This window comes from Populus trichocarpa, chromosome 1 (genome assembly GCF_000002775.5).
Source record: "Populus trichocarpa isolate Nisqually-1 chromosome 1, P.trichocarpa_v4.1, whole genome shotgun sequence".
Lineage (NCBI taxonomy): Eukaryota > Viridiplantae > Streptophyta > Magnoliopsida > Malpighiales > Salicaceae > Populus > Populus trichocarpa.
In genome coordinates this window covers 2,671,666-2,690,350 of record NC_037285.2, presented here as the reverse complement: position 1 = coordinate 2,690,350, position 18,685 = coordinate 2,671,666, and the positions used below count along the sequence as shown (strand labels likewise).

Genomic DNA, 18,685 nt, shown 5'->3' with positions numbered 1-18,685 from the left:
GATTGAGGACCATGGCCATGATGAAGGTTCATAGGGTAGTTGTGATTGAGATATGTCCAGCACTAGTTTTTTGTTGGTGTGATTTCTCATGATGACGGGAAAATTATATATATAAATGAATAATATTTGTCGGAATGATTTGTTTATAAAATAGGTTTTGTAGATTCATGTTAGATATACATACTTTGTCAATAAGATATAGCTTTAAATATTGTTCTTTTCTTTGAAAAAATTAAATTAGGGTCTTGAACTCGAACCCTTTTGCGGAAAAAATATATTAATGTAAAATTTAATTTTATTGTTTTTTTAATAATTTGAATGATGAAATAAAAATTTACTTGACCCGTTCATATTATGGTAAAATCCATTTAATCAAGGTAACTTTTGTGTTTAGCCCTTGGCTCCAAATTTTTTACACTCTCATATGTGAGTAAATTATAAATTATTCTCTCTAATTTTGTAAAATGAATTAAATAGTTCATCTAGATTCAAAAACTAATTAATTATTCTCTTTAATTTTGTAAATTAAATTAAAAAGATCAGAGTGAGGTGACCAGTTGTCAAATTACTACTCGACTTGGAAGCATCACAACTCAATTTAAAAACTAGATTTAAAAAGATTTAGATTATTAAATTATCAAGTTAATTCACGGGTTGTCTAATCAATTGTTGTTAATTAAAATGATAGTATTTTTGATAATTTAATCAAATTTTTATTGGATTTAAACAAGTCAATTAAATCACAAAATATCTTATTAAATTAATATCTTATTTGATATAACTAGAAATATAACATGATTAACCTCTAAAAATCTCAAATTTCTCTTATAAACTTGTATAATTGGGCTAGATTTAACGGCTATTATTCCAACTCGCCAAGACAACTATTAAAATTAATTAAAAAAAATTCTAATAAAGCACTTCCTAATTGTTAAAATACATGTCTAAACACTAAATTAGTAATTTTTTTTTTAGTTTAACGTGGATGTCCGAGTCAGTTTACGCGTACCTCAACTAAATTTGTATTTTAATTTTTAGGCAGTAGGTGAGAGAGGAGAGGCACAAGTGCTGACAAATAAATTAGTGCATAAAATATAATGGATCGGTGGTCTGTGAAAGGACAGGTGGAGGACAAGCCACCCTCTCTCAAGTCAAAAGGCCACTTTCATAACCAACCCAAATGGGAACCCACCACCGTTCCTCGCCATTAAAACCCTAATCTCACCAACCCAACTCCACAGATTCTTCACCAAACGCAACCCATTTTTCAATCAATGTTTTCCCTATATTACCCCCCAACAACTCCATAATACCCAATTTGTCCTTTCACCAACCCCCGCCCTCCATGCCAACCAAGTCTATATCAGCATGAGTGCTCTGCACTCTGCTTTCTCAGGTCTCCTACCATAAAAAAACAGAGAGCACCTAAAACTCACCATCTCTCCCTCTGCATCTTTAGCCCGCAATGGACGCCATAATGAATTCACAAGAAGAATTCATCTTTCGCTCAAAATTACCAGACATCTACATCCCGAAAAACCTTCCTCTGCATTCATACGTTCTTGAAAACTTGTCTAAGTATTCATCAAAACCTTGCCTGATAAATGGCGCAAACGGAGATGTCTGCACCTATGCTGACGTTGAGCTCACAGCAAGAAGAGTTGCTTCTGGTCTTAACAAGATTGGTATTCAACAAGGTGACGTGATCATGCTCTTCCTACCAAGTTCACCTGAATTCGTGCTTGCTTTCCTAGGCGCTTCACACAGAGGTGCCATTGTCACCGCTGCCAATCCTTTCTCCACCCCTGCAGAGCTAGCAAAACATGCCAAGGCCTCAAGAGCAAAGCTTTTGATAACACAGGCTTGTTACTACGAGAAGGTTAAAGATTTTGCACGAGAAAGTGATGTTAAGGTCATGTGCGTAGACTCTGCCCCAGATGGGTGCTTGCACTTTTCAGAGCTAACACAGGCTGACGAAAATGAAGTGCCCCAGGTCGACTTTAGTCCTGATGATGTTGTAGCATTGCCTTATTCATCAGGGACTACAGGGTTACCAAAAGGGGTCATGCTAACACACAAAGGGCTAATAACCAGTGTGGCTCAACAAGTAGATGGAGACAATCCTAACCTGTATTTTCACAGTGAAGATGTGATTTTGTGTGTGTTGCCTATGTTCCATATCTATGCTCTGAATTCAATAATGCTTTGTGGGCTGAGAGTTGGTGCCTCGATTTTGATAATGCCAAAGTTTGATATTGGTACTCTGCTGGGATTGATTGAGAAGTACAAGGTATCTATAGCACCAGTTGTTCCACCTGTGATGTTGGCAATTGCTAAGTCACCTGATTTTGACAAGCACGACTTGTCTTCTTTGAGGATGATAAAATCTGGAGGGGCTCCATTGGGCAAGGAACTTGAAGATACTGTCAGAGCTAAGTTTCCTCAGGCCAGACTTGGTCAGGTATGCATGCCCCCTTCATTTTTCTTACATCATATCTACAGTTTTTTAAAAAAAAATTGTTCGATTATCTCTATCATTTTCCCCATTCTTTTTTGATCAACTGAAAACTACAATCCTTCGAAAGGGGGGCATCTTTTTATCTGGTTTTAAACGTATATTCTCCTAATTTAATGCTTGGTAAAATCTGTTCTTCAATAATTTAGCGTTTACTATATGACAGGAAATATTTTTTTTCTTCTGGGATGACAGAAAGTACGTTATTATACTGCTAATATACTCCTCCAAATTAGTGGTCTAAGAATAACATCAAGGGGGAAAATCAACGAAAACCTATTTGCGAAAAGGGGTTGGAAACCAATAAAAAGAAATCTATAAGACATGATCATAGATTTTTTTTATTGAAGTAGGTCCACCATCTCCTATCTCAGATATGGAGCCATGGACTCCACGTCTCCACCCGGTATCTGAGCTGGACAAAGCCGACGGGCCGGCTCTGTTATAGCATACAGGGACCGAATTTAATACTCTTGAATCGACATTAATTAGTCTCTCTTTCTTCATTAAAGTTAATAAATGTGTGCAATTTAGATAGACCTTGTAGGTTAGTTGTGTCCTACTCAGTGATTACAAGTATTAAAACCTGAAAAATAGGTTATATTCTTAGCCTTTCAAGGATGTGTTTATTTTTACGTTTCAGTTTGTGTTTTACGGTATTAAATTGATTTTTTTTAATGATTTTAATATGATAATATAAAAATTAAAAAAATATATTTTAATATGTTCTGATGCACTTGTCTTTTGGATCATTCCCATGTCTTGCATGCATGAATTGTGCTTTAATGCATCCAAGATTTTAATGTTAAAATAGAAAACATGCATATCAGAGCAAGGCTAATCAATGATTTAATTTGATGTAATAGGGATATGGAATGACCGAGGCAGGACCTGTTCTAGCAATGTGCTTGGCATTTGCCAAGGAACCATTTGACATAAAACCAGGTGCATGTGGGACTGTCGTCAGGAATGCAGAGATGAAGATTGTTGACCCAGAAACAGGGGCCTCTCTACCGAGGAACCAGCCTGGTGAGATCTGCATCCGGGGTGATCAGATCATGAAAGGTAAGAAAAAGTCTCCCCATTGAAAAATCAGATAATTGAGTCTTAATCTTATGTTGATTAATTTTTTTAAAATATATATATATATAATTCTGAAATGCTGTGTGGACTTTTGTTTATGTCCAGGATATCTTAATGACCCTGAGGCAACCTCAAGAACAATAGACAAAGAAGGATGGTTGCACACAGGCGATATCGGCTACATCGATGACGATGATGAGCTTTTCATCGTTGACAGATTGAAGGAATTGATCAAATATAAAGGGTTTCAGGTTGCTCCTGCTGAACTCGAAGCTTTGTTACTAGCCCATCCAGAGATATCCGATGCTGCTGTAGTAGGGTAAGTGCCAGGGGCCAGCACCCTAGCTACCGCTCTAATGGTAACCTGTTTCTTAACCCTTGAATATGAATCTCACATGGGAAATAATTTCAATTTCAGAATGAAAGATGAGGATGCAGGAGAAGTTCCTGTTGCATTTGTAGTGAAATCAGAAAAGTCTCAGGCCACCGAAGATGAAATTAAGCAGTATATTTCAAAACAGGTAAACCCTACTCTTCAATCAATTTATTTCTTATTAACTGAGAGAGAGAGAAACGACAAGCTGTGCTTCCACTAGTTGCTGACAAGGGCACAACATGATCATGATGATGCAGGTGATATTCTACAAGAGAATAAAACGAGTTTTCTTCATTGAAGCAATTCCCAAGGCGCCATCAGGCAAAATCCTTAGGAAGAATCTGAGAGAAACGTTGCCAGGCATATAACTGAAGACGTTACTGAACATTTAACCCTCTGTCTTATTTCTTTAATACTTGCGAAAATGCCAATGAATCATTGTAGTGTTGAATCAAGCGTGCTTGGAAAAGACACGTACCAAACGTAAGAACATTACTGTTCTTGTATACAAGCTCTTTAATGTTGCTTTTGTACTTGGGAAAACATAAGTTCTCCTGTCGCCATATGGAGTAATTCAATTGAATATTTTGGTTTTTTTAATGATAAATCAAGTGATCTTGGTAAGGAAAGACACATCATGGAGTTGGTGATTTGTTCCACCAGCAACAGAAAGCAATAAAGAAACCTCTTCAACATAATTGCTTGTCATCATCAATTAGACAAACAGTGGATGGAGGGACAAGTTGCTTTCACCACTGAGTTAAGTTGATCCATCCGTTCCAATGGTGACAAAAATTATCGATGACGACTTCAATGTCTATAGCAACAACTTGAAGCTATCCCCGCTTTTACAAGCAAATATATATATATATATATAAACTAGTAGCAACTACGTTTTACCTTGATCATAATTTTAAAAGTATATTGCTTACAGCTTTACACTAAAAACTCTACTGAGAGTCTGAGATATAGATTGAAAAAAAACAAAGCAACTCCTCATGCTGCCCAACACCACACCTGCATGCATCCCCATGGACTTGAACACATCTCCGGTCCAATATACTTGAATTCAAGTAGAGCTACTGATTCTATTTTTCATTCCAAACAAGCTCAGAGAACTCATCTAAATCTAACACTATCTTTAGATTTTTTCAAGAACTCACAGGAATCTCATGATAATTTTTCAGGATCTCTACACAAATATTTTAATATTTTATACTAATTCAATGTATATTATTTTAAATAAAATACAACTTGAAATATCATATTAATTTATAAAGATAAAATAACTCTTGAATTTTTTTTTTTTTTAAAAGACAAGATTCATTGACTATAAATACCTCATAAATCCATCAAGCCCAAGGTTCATAATCTCTTCATTCTCAATATTTTTAGCATATATATTTTTAAAATTCTCATATCCATCAAAAATCCATTAAAAATAACATTTTACAGGTATCAACTACAAGTCACCTCGATGCACTACACACCAACTACCAGCCACCTACCTAGACTTTTCAAGTCAACTATAAACTTCAAGTCAACTATAAACATCTTGACCAGAAAGAATAGATTAAATTACTAAAACTAAACTAAATGATTAACCATCAAAAAACTTTATTCTTAAACATATTAGATTTTAAAATATCATTAGTTTAGCGCACACTTCAATCCTAGCACATCCTAGAAATTCATTGTTGTAGGATCAAATTTATACGAGAACGGATTGTTTTACAGAGATTTTTAACTAGCATACCTCAAACAATATTCTTGCATGGCAGAGCGCATGGGTCATGAAAAAACCATTGCTAACATTGAAAAAGAAGAAAAGAAAACCTTACTAGATTAAGATCAGATTATTCACAGCTACAGAAACATCGGATCTTCTGTTAACCAACAGTCTGGCGTTCCTACAGCATTGGTAAGGTGCAAAATATTACAGTTATAGGCGCAAGTATAAACATACTGCTACAGAAGCTTCATCAAAAGCTTATTATATTACAAGGGCTAACAAACTTCACTTATTATGTGGTCTGCGCAAGATTTGAAAGCCCCAAAGACCTCCTTCAAAAGTCGTGCGCCATGAAAAAGGGTCTTTAGCGGTCTGTCCTACCTAGCTCCATATGACGACAGAGAAACTGAAAAGGGATCCCTATTTGACCGTAATGCTGCGCAAAAGCACACTTCAAAAGGCATAGTTTTAGCATCCCCTGGGACTGCATTACAAGAAATGAAGTATCACGAGATGTCTCAATGATGCAATGGAGATTTAGAAAAAGGTGAAGAAAACAGCATCAGAGCAATTCTGAACAAGATCATAGCTACAATCACTTTCCATTACAGGATATGAGAAAGGATGGAAAAAGTTACTTCCAAGGTTCACATTAACAAAAATATGTGCTTGCACCAGGCCTGTATAAATACAACCAACCAAAAAAGAATAAAGAAATCCAAGAAATCTTTCAAAATGGAAGCACACAAAATCCAAGTTCAAATCAGTTTCTATTACAGGTGCTTGCACTATGCATGTTAAACATAACCAGCCAAACAAGTTTGGAGAAATCATATAAATTGGCAACTCCAGCAGCATTGGCAAGATTAATAATTTCTGATATTCAAGATGGTTGGCAACTCCTTGCATACAATAGCTGCAAATACAATTAAGTTCCGAATTAAAACTTCTTGCTTTCTATTACTTACACGTTAAGTGGAGAAAATTCTTAAGCAAGTCCGGTTTTCTTCTTTTGGGTCAATACCTAATCTAATTCCAGCCACTAAAGCAATGCGAATGTAAGGTAGGGCAAATATTTACGGCACTAGCATGGGGTAAGTCATATGTAGTGTGAATTTGAAGGAAACAGCTTATTGATATGCTAATAACAGACACCCTAAGTATCTTTAGTTTGGGATGGTATTAGGAATTTGGAGGGATAGGGCATTAGGGGTTTGGTTATTAATGAAACCGAGGAAAAGGTATGGCTGAAATTGAAACACTTGGTGAGAATGGTTTTATGGGAAAGCAATAAAAAGAAGATTGAATTTACTGGACACTTTTAACAGGGTCTCACTGGTCAATGTTCAACTGAAGATACTTGAACAAAGCAATCAGGGGATAGCATAGAATCACAAGCAAGAAAATAAAATCTTACATACAAAGGTTCCACACCAATGACTCCTCGAAAATAAGGAATAAGGAAAAAGCCATTCGCCTATCAAGATTTGATTATCATGGATCCTCATTTAGCAAGAGATTCAGCCACAAACAACAGTTAGTATTTTTCAATAGATTAAGAATCTAACTACTGGAATTAAAAAGAGAACTAAGACAATCAGAGAGCATCCAATCGGTCATCAAACAGCAAGAATAAAATTGGCTTCTACAACATTGTAACAGAATTATTCATGATCTGCTACATGTTTTATGATGTTAACTGTCCCACTTAAGAACATGTTTCTGGATAGGATCACCTTGACAGTGATCAGTGCGTTGCTTCCAATAAATATAACTTTTGACTATACAAAAGCTAGTATTCAAGATATTAAGCTGCCTTGCATAGAAAACTTATTAAATTAAAACTTTTTTATTTATTGAACATCACTATATTATGCATTTGACTAAGTTCAAAGATTTAGTAGATTAACATCTTTTCAACACGCTATTTTTTATTTTCCCTCAAATTATCTGTGTGATATGCTCACAAACAAGCTTCTAATTTTTGCGTGCATATAATACCTTTACAATTCACAAGTGAGTTGGACCCAAAAAAGCACACCAACATCATGTAATTGGCATGATGGAAGTGAGTAAACCATGCAAAATTATGAGCATCAGAAACTACTAGCTACAAATAAAAATAAACACAGGAAAGACTTCAAACCTTTTCAGCCCTGACCATGCTTGCAGCCACCAAAACCCACAAACATGCACAAGTTAACCATCAACCAAAGTAGCCCCGGCAGATTGGAGCTCCACATAAACATTTCCTCCTTCCACGTGATGTGCTCCCACCATCAGCTGCAGCCTCACCCGAGCAAGATTTCCCATAATCGAAAGTCAACTCTGTCATAGGGGGGATGTGTCTCATTGCAAAAAAGGCAATGTGGATAAAAGATTCATTGTTGTTTTCGTACATAATTGGCTGCCAGAAAACATTTGGATAACAACTGTGATTCATGAATCGAGCTACATTTCCAACATTCTTTGAGCTTATGACCAAGGGAGATGGGACATTGGGTTCCTCGATAGCTTCAATAGAACCGTCCTCCTCTACTAACCCAGGTTCATAGTTCCACTTGAAAGATTCATACACGTGGGAGGTATCAAACACATAACCATCACCTTCACCTTCTCCTACCTGGCTAACCTTTTCTATCACTTCACCAGCATATTCACAAATAAAAGTACCCGCACGAAAAGAATCCCATGACCGCAGGCCCCAACCTCTGTCCTTTGTTTTGAACACTTCCAAACGAGCTTTTAAGCCAGTCTGAGATGCCCGATTTTTGCAATTAGGAAAGCATGGACACGTGGGACCACATTCATGTATCATTGGAGCCCGGCAGACTAAAACTCCATTGGCAGTGTACGGGAAGTTACCTTCATTTTTTCTTATGCAGGAGCAGTTCAAATTGCCTGGTTGGCATGCATTTCGACAGTTGCAACCATAAGCAGGCTGTGTTAATTTAAATGATTTAGAATACTTGACAGTGGAGACATATGTGAAGTAAGCAGGCCCCTTCTCTTCATCAACATCGTTTACGAGTGCAACAGGCACGCTTTCAGCCCCTGAAGTGAGATCTGGAAGAATTAGTCCAGCCCTTGAGGAAAGCCCTTCCCTCCACTTCTCAATTGATTTCCAAACACCAAAAGCATCTGGCTGCCCAGGAATTCTAACCAACTTATACTTGAAAATATTGCAACCAGATTTTGCCTTCTCCACCCACGACTCCTGGATCCTAAACAGGCCATCATATACATAGACCTTTGACGCTTGATTGACAGAGTCTTTCATACCCCGAATGACTCTCACTTCATTGCCCCGGCGCAAACTCCTCTCTAATGCAAGGTTACCCCTCTCAAGCTTCTGATCAGTTGCTCCTTTATCCTTGTTGGCAGCCCCTCCCTGCCCACTGTATATTAAAACATCCTTATCCTCTGCATCATCATCATAATAACCAGACGAAACGATACTTACAGCCAGCGGTTCTTCCTCTAAATCATTCCTCACAGACATGTAGTCAATCCCAGCCATGGATGGAGCATGCAATCCCAGTAAGCACATTTCCATTCGGAAAAAGAAAATATCGCCAATCTCAACTCCAGGAACTGTTCCAATTCTCTTCCTCGTATTTGTTCGCACCTGTTTAGTCATCAAAATATTCCCTGCTTTCAGATCCGCCCGCCTAATAATCCCAGCAGGCGATTCCTTAGCATCTTCTAATTGACTAAGCCTTCTCCTAAGTGCATCGAACCTCATTTGTATACTATGAACTACTTCCCTGTTACCATCATCCCTTTCAGACAAACTAACTCCTACAACAAAATTATTCTCATCAACAGACAAGGTAAAATCCAAATCTTGAATCTTCCTCGCTCTTTTCTGCGAAGAAGACTTGGGTCTCCGCTTAGCTGAGCCCGTGCTACCATCATAGGACTCATATTCTCCATCAAAAGCATCCCCGTTGGACTCTGTAGCTCTAAACGAGCGAAGGGGAGCTGCAGGAGTGGTGTGTGTCTGTTGGTTAAGGTCAGGTGTTGCTTGTGAACCCTGTGGTGCACTAAAAGGATAAAATGGTGCAAACCCAGATGAGTAGGGCCCAAAAGGTGGTGCTTTGGAACTAGAAGGAAACACCGGTACTAAAGTACGCAGTGGTTCCACATCCAAAACTCTTGTCTTATCAATTATAGGTGTTGAATTATTACCTGATCCACCTCCTTCCATTACCATTTAACACAAACGAAGACAGCTCACAAAATACCAACAAACATCAATAAGCCAGTGACCTAAAAACCAAAAAAAAAAACCCAATTCACTGCATGCTTGATTCTCTCTTCCTGCAACAAGAAAGAGGAAATTAAGGTCTGCATGTTGTTAAAATAAGCAGAAATTGAAGATCTCTGAAGTTATTTGGACCCACATTTTGAAATTAATCAATAAATTACAACAAAAGAAGAGAAGGGGTAGATTATTTACCTCTCAACAATTTGTTGAATGCTTAATTAGGGCTTGTAGAGAGAGAGGGGCAGAGAAAGAAACTGAGAGTAACAGAGACGGGTTTGTGACTTTGTGTATGAAGAGACAGGAATAACTATATCTTTGACCTTAGAGTTTTTAAAATGTTTCACTTTCACCCCTCTTAGTTTTAAGTTTTCAATATCACTCTCATGATTTCCTAAAAGTTCAATAATTTCATTGATATTCAATAAAATAAAAATAAATTAATATTATTCGCATACTTTGTTCATGGAAAATATAACAATAGCAATTGCAGCTCGTTGATAAGAACGGAGTGATACCGGGGTGATTAGGATCGTGATTCAATATTTTTTAAAATAATTTTATTTAAAAATATATATTAAAATAATTTTTTTATTTTAACATTAACACATCAAAAAATACTAAAAAAACTTATTAATTTAACATTTTTTCAAACTAAAAACACTTAAAAGCATAAATAGAAGTTGTGCATGTTTGATATTGTAGTAGCTCCTGTATTTTGTTCTGTTTACAATTACATTTAGTTAATTAAATAATTTTTAATTTTTGCATTGAATCTCACACATGGTTGTATTTTAAAACTTAGTTTTATAAAAATTAAAATAATTTGTTTTTCATTTAATGTAAAACATTATTTCATAATAATTTTTATCAAACACATATTTTTTAAAAAGATAAAAAATAAAAAAATCTTTTTAATATATTTTTCTACTGCTCATTCAACCTGATTAAAATTTATATTAATTTTTTAAAAAATATATTATTAAAGATATTATCCGCATACTTTTACGTAGTCATGGATTCAAATTCATGTTGAAACTATAGTAACTGGTTTCATAAGTTAGCCCACTCTAAGATATTTTGGGGCCACTTGAATATTTTGAACAAAAAGGAAACAAAATTTTGAGCCTGAATATTTACGTTAAAAAAATGAGGCAGCCTCAAAATTAAAAACTCGAATGACAGTAAAACAGCAGATATGAGAGTACCAAAGTAAAAATGAGGCAGCCTGAATATTCTTAAATGGGTGCATGGAGATTATGATTTTCTGGTTAAGGAAAATAGTGTTATGATGAATGGGCAAGTTAAGAGAATTAACTCCCTCGCTAATGGAATAAACACTCGGTGTAATGGATAATTATAGAATTTAATTGATTTAAATTGAATTTAAATATGTGGGTTTGTTAGAGACACTCTTGGTATTTTTGTAAATTTATTTCTATTCAAAAATCATATTAAGAATTGATGAAATCATTGAATTACTAAAGATAAGATATTTCATTTAATGATGCGGGGATTATATTAATGCACATGAATAGTTAGTCCATATTTATTTGTTTACAATTTTTATCATTCTTAGTATGATTATGTTTTTAGGTACTTCGAACCTTCGAACTGGAAAGTAAATGCATGGATAGATAATCTTGTTAAGTCATTGATATAATTGGAAGAACCAATATTTTGTTGTGATACACTTTTATGTGTTTAAGAATTGTAATATTTAACTTAATTACTTATGTATGATGTAATTTAAGATATTACTATTATTTGGTTGGATACATATTTTAAACATAATTACCTTTGAAAGAAATTGATGCATGCCATTAATTAGATATATGAGAATGAGAATTTGATATTATAGTTGAGTTCTAGAGGTCAAGATGATTGGACAAATGTTGTGATTGATATTTATAGGTTGATAAATATTACATCAATAACTTGGTATAAAAAAATACAAAGAATACTCTGTCAAAATTTCAGTTATATATAAAATTGGTAACTATGGATATATGTATTATAATTTATGATTATATTTGGGGTTGTTACACTCATGACTCAAGTTGCAGGTCTAACAGGTTAACCAACACTCAAGTCATTATTTTTGCCACCTTTTCTAATTGTTTTTTTTTCTCTCGATTTCATCATTTAATATTGAGTTGATTGAAAATTAAACTTTATAGTTCTTTTAATTTACTTTCTATAGGGTTATCTCGATCTAATGATCTGGGTCATGAGTTAGGCATGTTGGTTTGGGTTGACTTTGTTCAATTTTTTTGGTCCTTTTTTAATTAATTTTTTTAATTGGAATTTTTAATTTGTTTTAATTTTTTATAAAGTTATCACGATCTCATAACCCAAGTATCGAGTTTGGCAAGTTAACTCGGGTTAATTCATTTCAATTTTTTGTCCTCTTTTAATTGAATATTTTTTTTCAATCTCACCCTCCAACAACTCAATCTGGTTTTTATTTATTTAGTTAGTTTTTTTTTAATTTTATCTTTCAATATTAAGTTATTTTAGAATTGGACTTCATAATTTTTTTCCAGTGAAGTTATCTGGATCTTGTGGATTTAGTTTTTTTTCCTTGATTTCAACATTCAACAATGGATTTGAAGGAAATGAAGCTTCATAATTTTTTTTTATTTACTTATTATGAAGTTATCCTAGTCTCATGATCTAAATAACGGGTTTAATAGGTTAACCCGAGTTGACTTATGTTTTTTTTTCTCCTTTTATTTAATTGATATTTTCTCTATGTTATCCCTCAACATTTAGTTAATTGGGAATTGAGTTTCACATTTTTTTTATTTGCTTTTTGTTGAGTTGTCTCGATCTCATTATCTAAGTTACAGGTTTGATAAGTCAACACGGGCTTACTCGGATGGTCTTTTTATCCTTTTTTTTAATTTAATAGTTTTTTTTCAATTTCGTCCTTCAACATTAGGCTTAATAGAAAATTATCTGTATAATTTATCTTGATTTGCTTTTTATAAAGTTATCATAATTTTATGAGATAAATCATAAATTTAAGAAATTAACTTGTACCAATTGATCAATATGTTATAGTTTGAATATTTTAAATAAAAAAAAAAGCATGGTACAATGATTGTATATTTTCTTATGTTAAAAAGATACTCAACCCGGAGCGCAGTGCACATAATGTAGTATGAATTATTACGAGAAAATAAATCGAATGTATAGTTTTCGCTTTCAAGAGTTGATGTTGAAGGGTAACCTTATGATTTATGCGCGCGCGCCATGACGTAATGGCAGACCTTCAAGGGGAGCATCGGGCCGGGGGTATATGACTGTGGACAAATCACTTTAGTTTTAATAATATTTTGAAGATATTGATTCTAAAATTTAAATTTAAGAATTAGAAAAAGGAAAGAGATTTTTTTTTAAATATGACAATAAATATAGATTAATTGTTCCTTTTTTATATTTTAAATTTTCTTTCGGTTTCGGGGGGGTGGCTAGCTCTGTCCACTTGGGTATTTAATGAAAAAATGGATGTCACTGCAGAGCCCATGCATCAATCACTGTGACTTGGTTTTTTTGCCATATTCTCCTCGGATTGATTTTATAAAAATGGGTTTGTTTTCATGGGACAGTCGTCTAGATCATCACGAACGTCATGGATTGTGATATTTTGCCAAATCATTTGAAGTATTAATTTATTTATTTTCTTGCTCGATTTCGTTCTCCTCCATTAATTCCCACTATATAGTCATAAAAATAGTCTGTTTTCCTATAAATAAATAAATAAATAAATTTATATATTTTGCTTCTCTTATATATTTTGCGCCTACACTGATCAATTCTCCCATTGCCATCTCATGGAGACATCCAAAATGCCTCCAATCACAGAAGAAAATCTCCAAGAATTGCTCCTCACCCTTCCCAGCGAGAAAAACATTGATGGCACAAATTCTCTCTATCTATACCAAGGGGCTTGGATTCCAGGTTTTAACTTGAGAGGTGTGGATTCCTTTCAACGCCGCTTTATTGCTCAAGACACCGATATAATTGTGGCTAGCATGCCAAAATCAGGCACTACTTGGCTGAAAGCCCTAGCTTTCTCGGTTGCAGAACGCCACATCTATGGCCCCAGAGAAAGTCCTCTACTCTCGACCTCACCTCATGAATTAGTACGTTTCTTCGAGACTGACCTTTACTCGAAAGACCAGCCCCCAGATCTTGAACAACTTCCTCCTCCGAGGATTTTCGGTTGTCACTCCCATTACGCAAACTTGCCAGAGTCCATTCGAGATTCCAAGTGTAAAGTTGTGTACATATGTAGGAATCCTTTGGACCAAATTGTCTCTTTTTTTCAGTTTGCACACAAGTTCAAATTAGATGATGGCACTTCTTTATTGTCACTGGATGAATGCTACGAGAACATTTGTCGTGGTGTCCAGAGTCAAGGCCCCTTTTGGGATAACGTGTTGGGGTATTGGAAAGCAAGCTTAGAAAGACCAGACAAGGTGTTGTTCTTGAAGTATGAGGAGCTGAAAGAGGATATAGTCCTTAACTTGAAGAAACTGGCTGAGTTCTTGGGGCTTCCCTTCACCGACAAAGAAGAAGAAGAAGGGGTTATTGAAGAAATATCAAGGTTGTGCAGCTTTGACAATCTCAGGAATTTGGAAGTGAACAAAAATGGTGTTCGTCCATTATCTGGGGCTCCAAATAGTGCCTTCTTCAGGAAAGGAGAGGTGGGCGATTGGGCAAATTATCTAAGCCCTTCCATGGCTGAAAAATTCTTCAATATAGTAGAAGAAAAGTTGGCTGGATCTGGTTTATCCTTCAAAACATCTCAGGAAAGTGCCTAGCTATGGGGTGCTTGAATGTCCTTAATTCCCTTGTGTTCTTGTAAGTGTGGATTTCATGAAACTTGTTAAGCGAACCCGCCCTTGTTGTTTTCCTGGAAAGAATCTCCATCCCAAGAAATCTTAGAATCTTCATTGTTTTGGTTAATAATGTTAATTTCAAGTCAAATTTTTTTTTTTAATCGTGGATGTTCATTCCAACTTACACGTATCCCAACTAATTCCTCAAGATTCAAAAGTTAATAACTAAATAAATCTCTAGTGATTCTGAAGTTTGTGATATTCGAACTGATAATTTTTTAAAAAATAAATCCAGGATCTAACATGTGTAAGCTAGGTTTTTCTAAAAAAAAAAGATGAAAAAGAAGAAGTTGGGTATGGTTTCCAAATTGTTATTTATGAGATTTAAATTTGGTTTCTAAAACATATGCATTAGTTAATTTTGGTATGCAGTTTTGGATTGTTATTCAAGATCAAGTGAATCATCAAATTAAATATTAATTAAAGGATACTAATTTTCTGAACAAAAAGATAAAACAATTTCATACTAAAGTAAGGATTTCTCATCTTCGTGTCTCGTTCACATGTGAGCTTTTTGAGAAAAATACATATAATAAGTTTACTTTTGAAATACAAATTAATATCATGCAATAAGTTTTATGCTAATCTTTTAAAAATTATCAATTAATTGATTTTTTTTTTAGTTTTCTACAAAAATAAGGCATTATAACTTTTTGAATGTCCAATGCGAAAATAATTTATAACTGCAATCTACTTTTTTATATATATAAATATTACTGTAAGTCTTGATTGTATTCAGATAAAATCATGATAGTAAAAATAGAAAATATAATTTTTTATATTTATAAATACTTTTCTAAAATAATGTTTTTAATGATATTAGCATAATGATGAGTTTCTCTGAAACTTTTTAAACATTATAGAGATTCAAAAAAATAAATTTATATGAAAATAAATCTTTAATTAAAAAAAATATTTTAGGAAAAAAATCACAAAAAATATAAATAAAAAATGTACATTTAATATGGATTTTTAATCTTTAGAATTGGATTTATTCATGCTCTTTCCTAATAATAAGGGTTCAACTAACAAGAGCTTCTAGTAAACTTGTTAAGAGTCCTTTAATATGCTGGTAATCAATCACAACATTTTATTTTTTTCTTAATTTATTATGAATAATTAAAATATATAGATTATGATTAGTTTTCTGGTACGTGCCGGCCGAGTCAAATTAAAAATTCTTTTAACATTAAAAAAATATTCAGCAAGAAACCATTTGGAGTAGTTGTTAAACCTAATTTAGTGGGTGAATTATCTCTTTGTTTAACTTGAATTATTGACAAATTGATTGGCACTAAAAACCAGAGATAAGTCAAGGTGTGAATAGTAAATTTGAAGATTTGAATTATAATTTGTTTTTTAATTTACAAGTTGAAAAAAATATATATTTTAAAGCATAAGATAAACAAGTTTTTGAGGAAAAATATGTTGTAGTGAATTAAAGATGCCGCTTGGTAAATTAATCAGGTCTTAAGTTTAATTAAAGTTTAATTAAGATACACGAAACTTAGCACTAAAAAACAAAGAGCAGCTTGACATGGATTTCCAGCCCACTAAATTAATTTTATATCGTAAAAAATTACGCAGCCCTTACTTGTTATAATATTATACTCTAAACTTATGTCCACAGCTTACGCGGTCCATGCCCCCTCTGTCAATGCCAGCTAATAACCATACTGTCTCTAAATATTAATTTTAAAAGTTTGAAAAGGCTTGTTTAACACAAGGATGAAAAAAAGTCTATTTTTTTGGATTTATCTGAAAAAATATTAATTTTGAGGACCCGATGAGCTTTAAAAGCTTTTTCAATCAGGCTCTTGCATGTCAAAAAGGTGTTCTTTTTCTTTAAGTGGGCACGTATAACTTAAAAGTTACGTGCCAAAGTGGGAAAAAGAGAGAGAAGGGGAAGCTTTGATTTAAGGGATTAGGATGAAACTGCAAAGAATTGAAAAGTTTGAGGACTTATATAGGCAACTTAGCTAAAAAAACAAGCAAGAAAATCTGAAGCGAAAATACACCAAAACACAAGATACTTACTTGGATTTTCTTCATATTTTGACTAAAATAGAAGAATAAGAGGTTTTGTGAAACTTACCGTGCAATTATGGTGTTGTAAGATCATTATGCATGCATGTAATTGTAAATGGATTTGCCTCCAATGAATGCGTGGAGAGCTTTCTTGCTGATGCTGGAAAAGATCATTAACCACGTAAATGTATTCTCCTATATAAAAATGGTGATTGACACAATCCTGCCGACACAGGCAAGTGCTTGTCGAGTATATTATAATTTGCTTTGTTCTGAAAGCTTTAGACGTGCCATTGATCCATCGAGTTCCCCACCTGCACCATTCCTCACTGTCTCTCACACAATTACAATTATCATTTTCATGGAGACAGTCAAAGAAGATAATCTCCAAGAATTTCTACTCACCCTTCCAAGTGAGAAAAACTGGGATGGTACTCCCCTCCTTCTTTTCAATGAGACCTGGTATCCAGCCAACTCCATTAGAGGTGCAGTTTCCTTTCAACAAAACTTCAGGGCACAAGACTCCGACATAATACTAGCGAGCATGCCAAAATCAGGCACTACTTGGTTGAAGGCCCTCACCTTCTCGGTTGTAAGCCGTGATCGCTACAGCCCCAAAGAGAGTCCCTTAATCACTGCCCCACCACATGAACTAGTACCTTTCCTTGAGGTGGATCTTTACTTGAAAAGCCAGAACCCAGATCTTGATTTTCCTCCTCCAAGAATTCTTTCTTGTCACACACATTACACATCTCTGCCACAGTCCATTAGAGACTCCAACTGTAAAATTGTGTACGTGTGTAGGAATCCTTTGGATCAGGCTGTCTCTGATTTTGTTTTTGTTCGAAACAGAGTATCAGGCATCGCAAACCCTTCATCATCATCATCATCATCATCATTAATTGATGAAGGTTTCGAGAATATTTGTCGTGGTGTCCAGAGTTACGGACCCTTTTGGAATAATGTGTTGAGCTATTGGAAAGCGAGCTTGGAAAGACCAGACAAGGTGTTGTTTTTGAAATATGAGGATCTGAAAGAGGATATTATCTTGAACTTGAAGAGGTTAGCAGAGTTCTTGGGCTTTCCCTTCACCGAGGAAGAAGAGAAAGAAGGGGTTATTGAAGAAATTTCAAGACTGTGTAGTTTTGACAATCTCAAGGATTTGGAAGTGAACAAAAATGGTGTCCGCCCTTCTGGAATGCGAAATAGTGCCTTCTTCAGGAAAGGAGAGACGGGAGATTGGGGCAATCATCTTAGTCCTTCCATGGCTGAACGTTTCTGGAAGATCGTGGAAGAAAAGTTGGATGGATCTGGTTTAACCTTCAAAATCTCTCAGTAAGTGCTACCAAATCAAGAATCGCTCTGTCAAACTTCCTGCTTTGCCCGAGTCCTGATCTTTTCAGAAAATATCAAAACTTATGTTGTTTTGTGCGAGCCTGTGTTTCAGTTGCCTGCTTTCATTCTGTGTCGAAAATCTTTATTGAGAAAGTTCATCTCATCATATCAACCGCAGTAGTATTTGCTTAAGATTTTTATTATGAAAATTAATGTTTTACCTCTCAATGAGTCCATTTATAGATGGATTGTCGGATTTGGCAGGTAATTTAACAATTATTATCAAGATTTATAGATAATAGTTGTAATTATCAGGTAATTAATCTGCCATCTGCAATTGTTGCTTGCCAGGAGCCTTTCCCCACCCTCGCCCAAATTAAGTCCATGTACTGCTGATTTTGGGATTATCTTTATATATTTTGTTTTTTTTAATTTTAAT

The 18,685-nt window shown here is 34.6% G+C and overlaps 4 protein-coding genes across 5 annotated transcripts; 3 read left to right on the top strand and 1 right to left on the bottom strand.

The window, feature by feature from the left end:
- Positions 1–1,138: 1,138 nt before the first annotated feature.
- LOC7455782 (4-coumarate--CoA ligase 1) lies at positions 1,139–4,581 on the top strand. The gene is made up of 5 exons (XM_002297663.4): positions 1,139–2,461; positions 3,382–3,580; positions 3,704–3,917; positions 4,017–4,119; positions 4,232–4,581. Exons 1-5 carry the CDS (start codon positions 1,466–1,468, stop codon positions 4,340–4,342), a joined length of 1,623 nt encoding a protein of 540 aa, XP_002297699.2. The 5' UTR covers positions 1,139–1,465; the 3' UTR covers positions 4,343–4,581.
- Positions 4,582–5,796: 1,215 nt separating this feature from the next.
- LOC7476804 (histone-lysine N-methyltransferase, H3 lysine-9 specific SUVH1) lies at positions 5,797–10,295 on the bottom strand. 2 transcript variants are annotated; one of them, XM_002299131.4, is made up of 3 exons: positions 10,169–10,295; positions 7,853–10,029; positions 5,797–6,190 (listed from the first exon to the last, which is right to left on the bottom strand). In XM_002299131.4, exon 2 carries the CDS (start codon positions 9,920–9,922, stop codon positions 7,913–7,915), a length of 2,010 nt encoding a protein of 669 aa, XP_002299167.2. In that variant the 5' UTR covers positions 9,923–10,029; positions 10,169–10,295; the 3' UTR covers positions 5,797–6,190; positions 7,853–7,912. The 2 variants fall into 2 exon arrangements, with proteins under 2 accessions (XP_002299167.2, XP_024445653.1); XM_024589885.2 differs by lacking the exon at positions 5,797–6,190 and adding an exon at positions 6,203–6,386.
- A 3,449-nt stretch (positions 10,296–13,744) lies between these two features.
- On the top strand, positions 13,745–14,935 carry LOC7455783 (cytosolic sulfotransferase 15). Its single transcript, XM_002297664.4, has one exon. The coding sequence runs from the start codon at positions 13,813–13,815 to the stop codon at positions 14,803–14,805; it is 993 nt and encodes a 330-aa protein (XP_002297700.2). The 5' UTR covers positions 13,745–13,812; the 3' UTR covers positions 14,806–14,935.
- A 2,166-nt stretch (positions 14,936–17,101) lies between these two features.
- LOC7476805 (cytosolic sulfotransferase 8) lies at positions 17,102–18,474 on the top strand. The gene has a single exon (XM_002297665.4). It carries the CDS (start codon positions 17,117–17,119, stop codon positions 18,248–18,250), a length of 1,134 nt encoding a protein of 377 aa, XP_002297701.2. The 5' UTR covers positions 17,102–17,116; the 3' UTR covers positions 18,251–18,474.
- Positions 18,475–18,685: the final 211 nt, after the last annotated feature.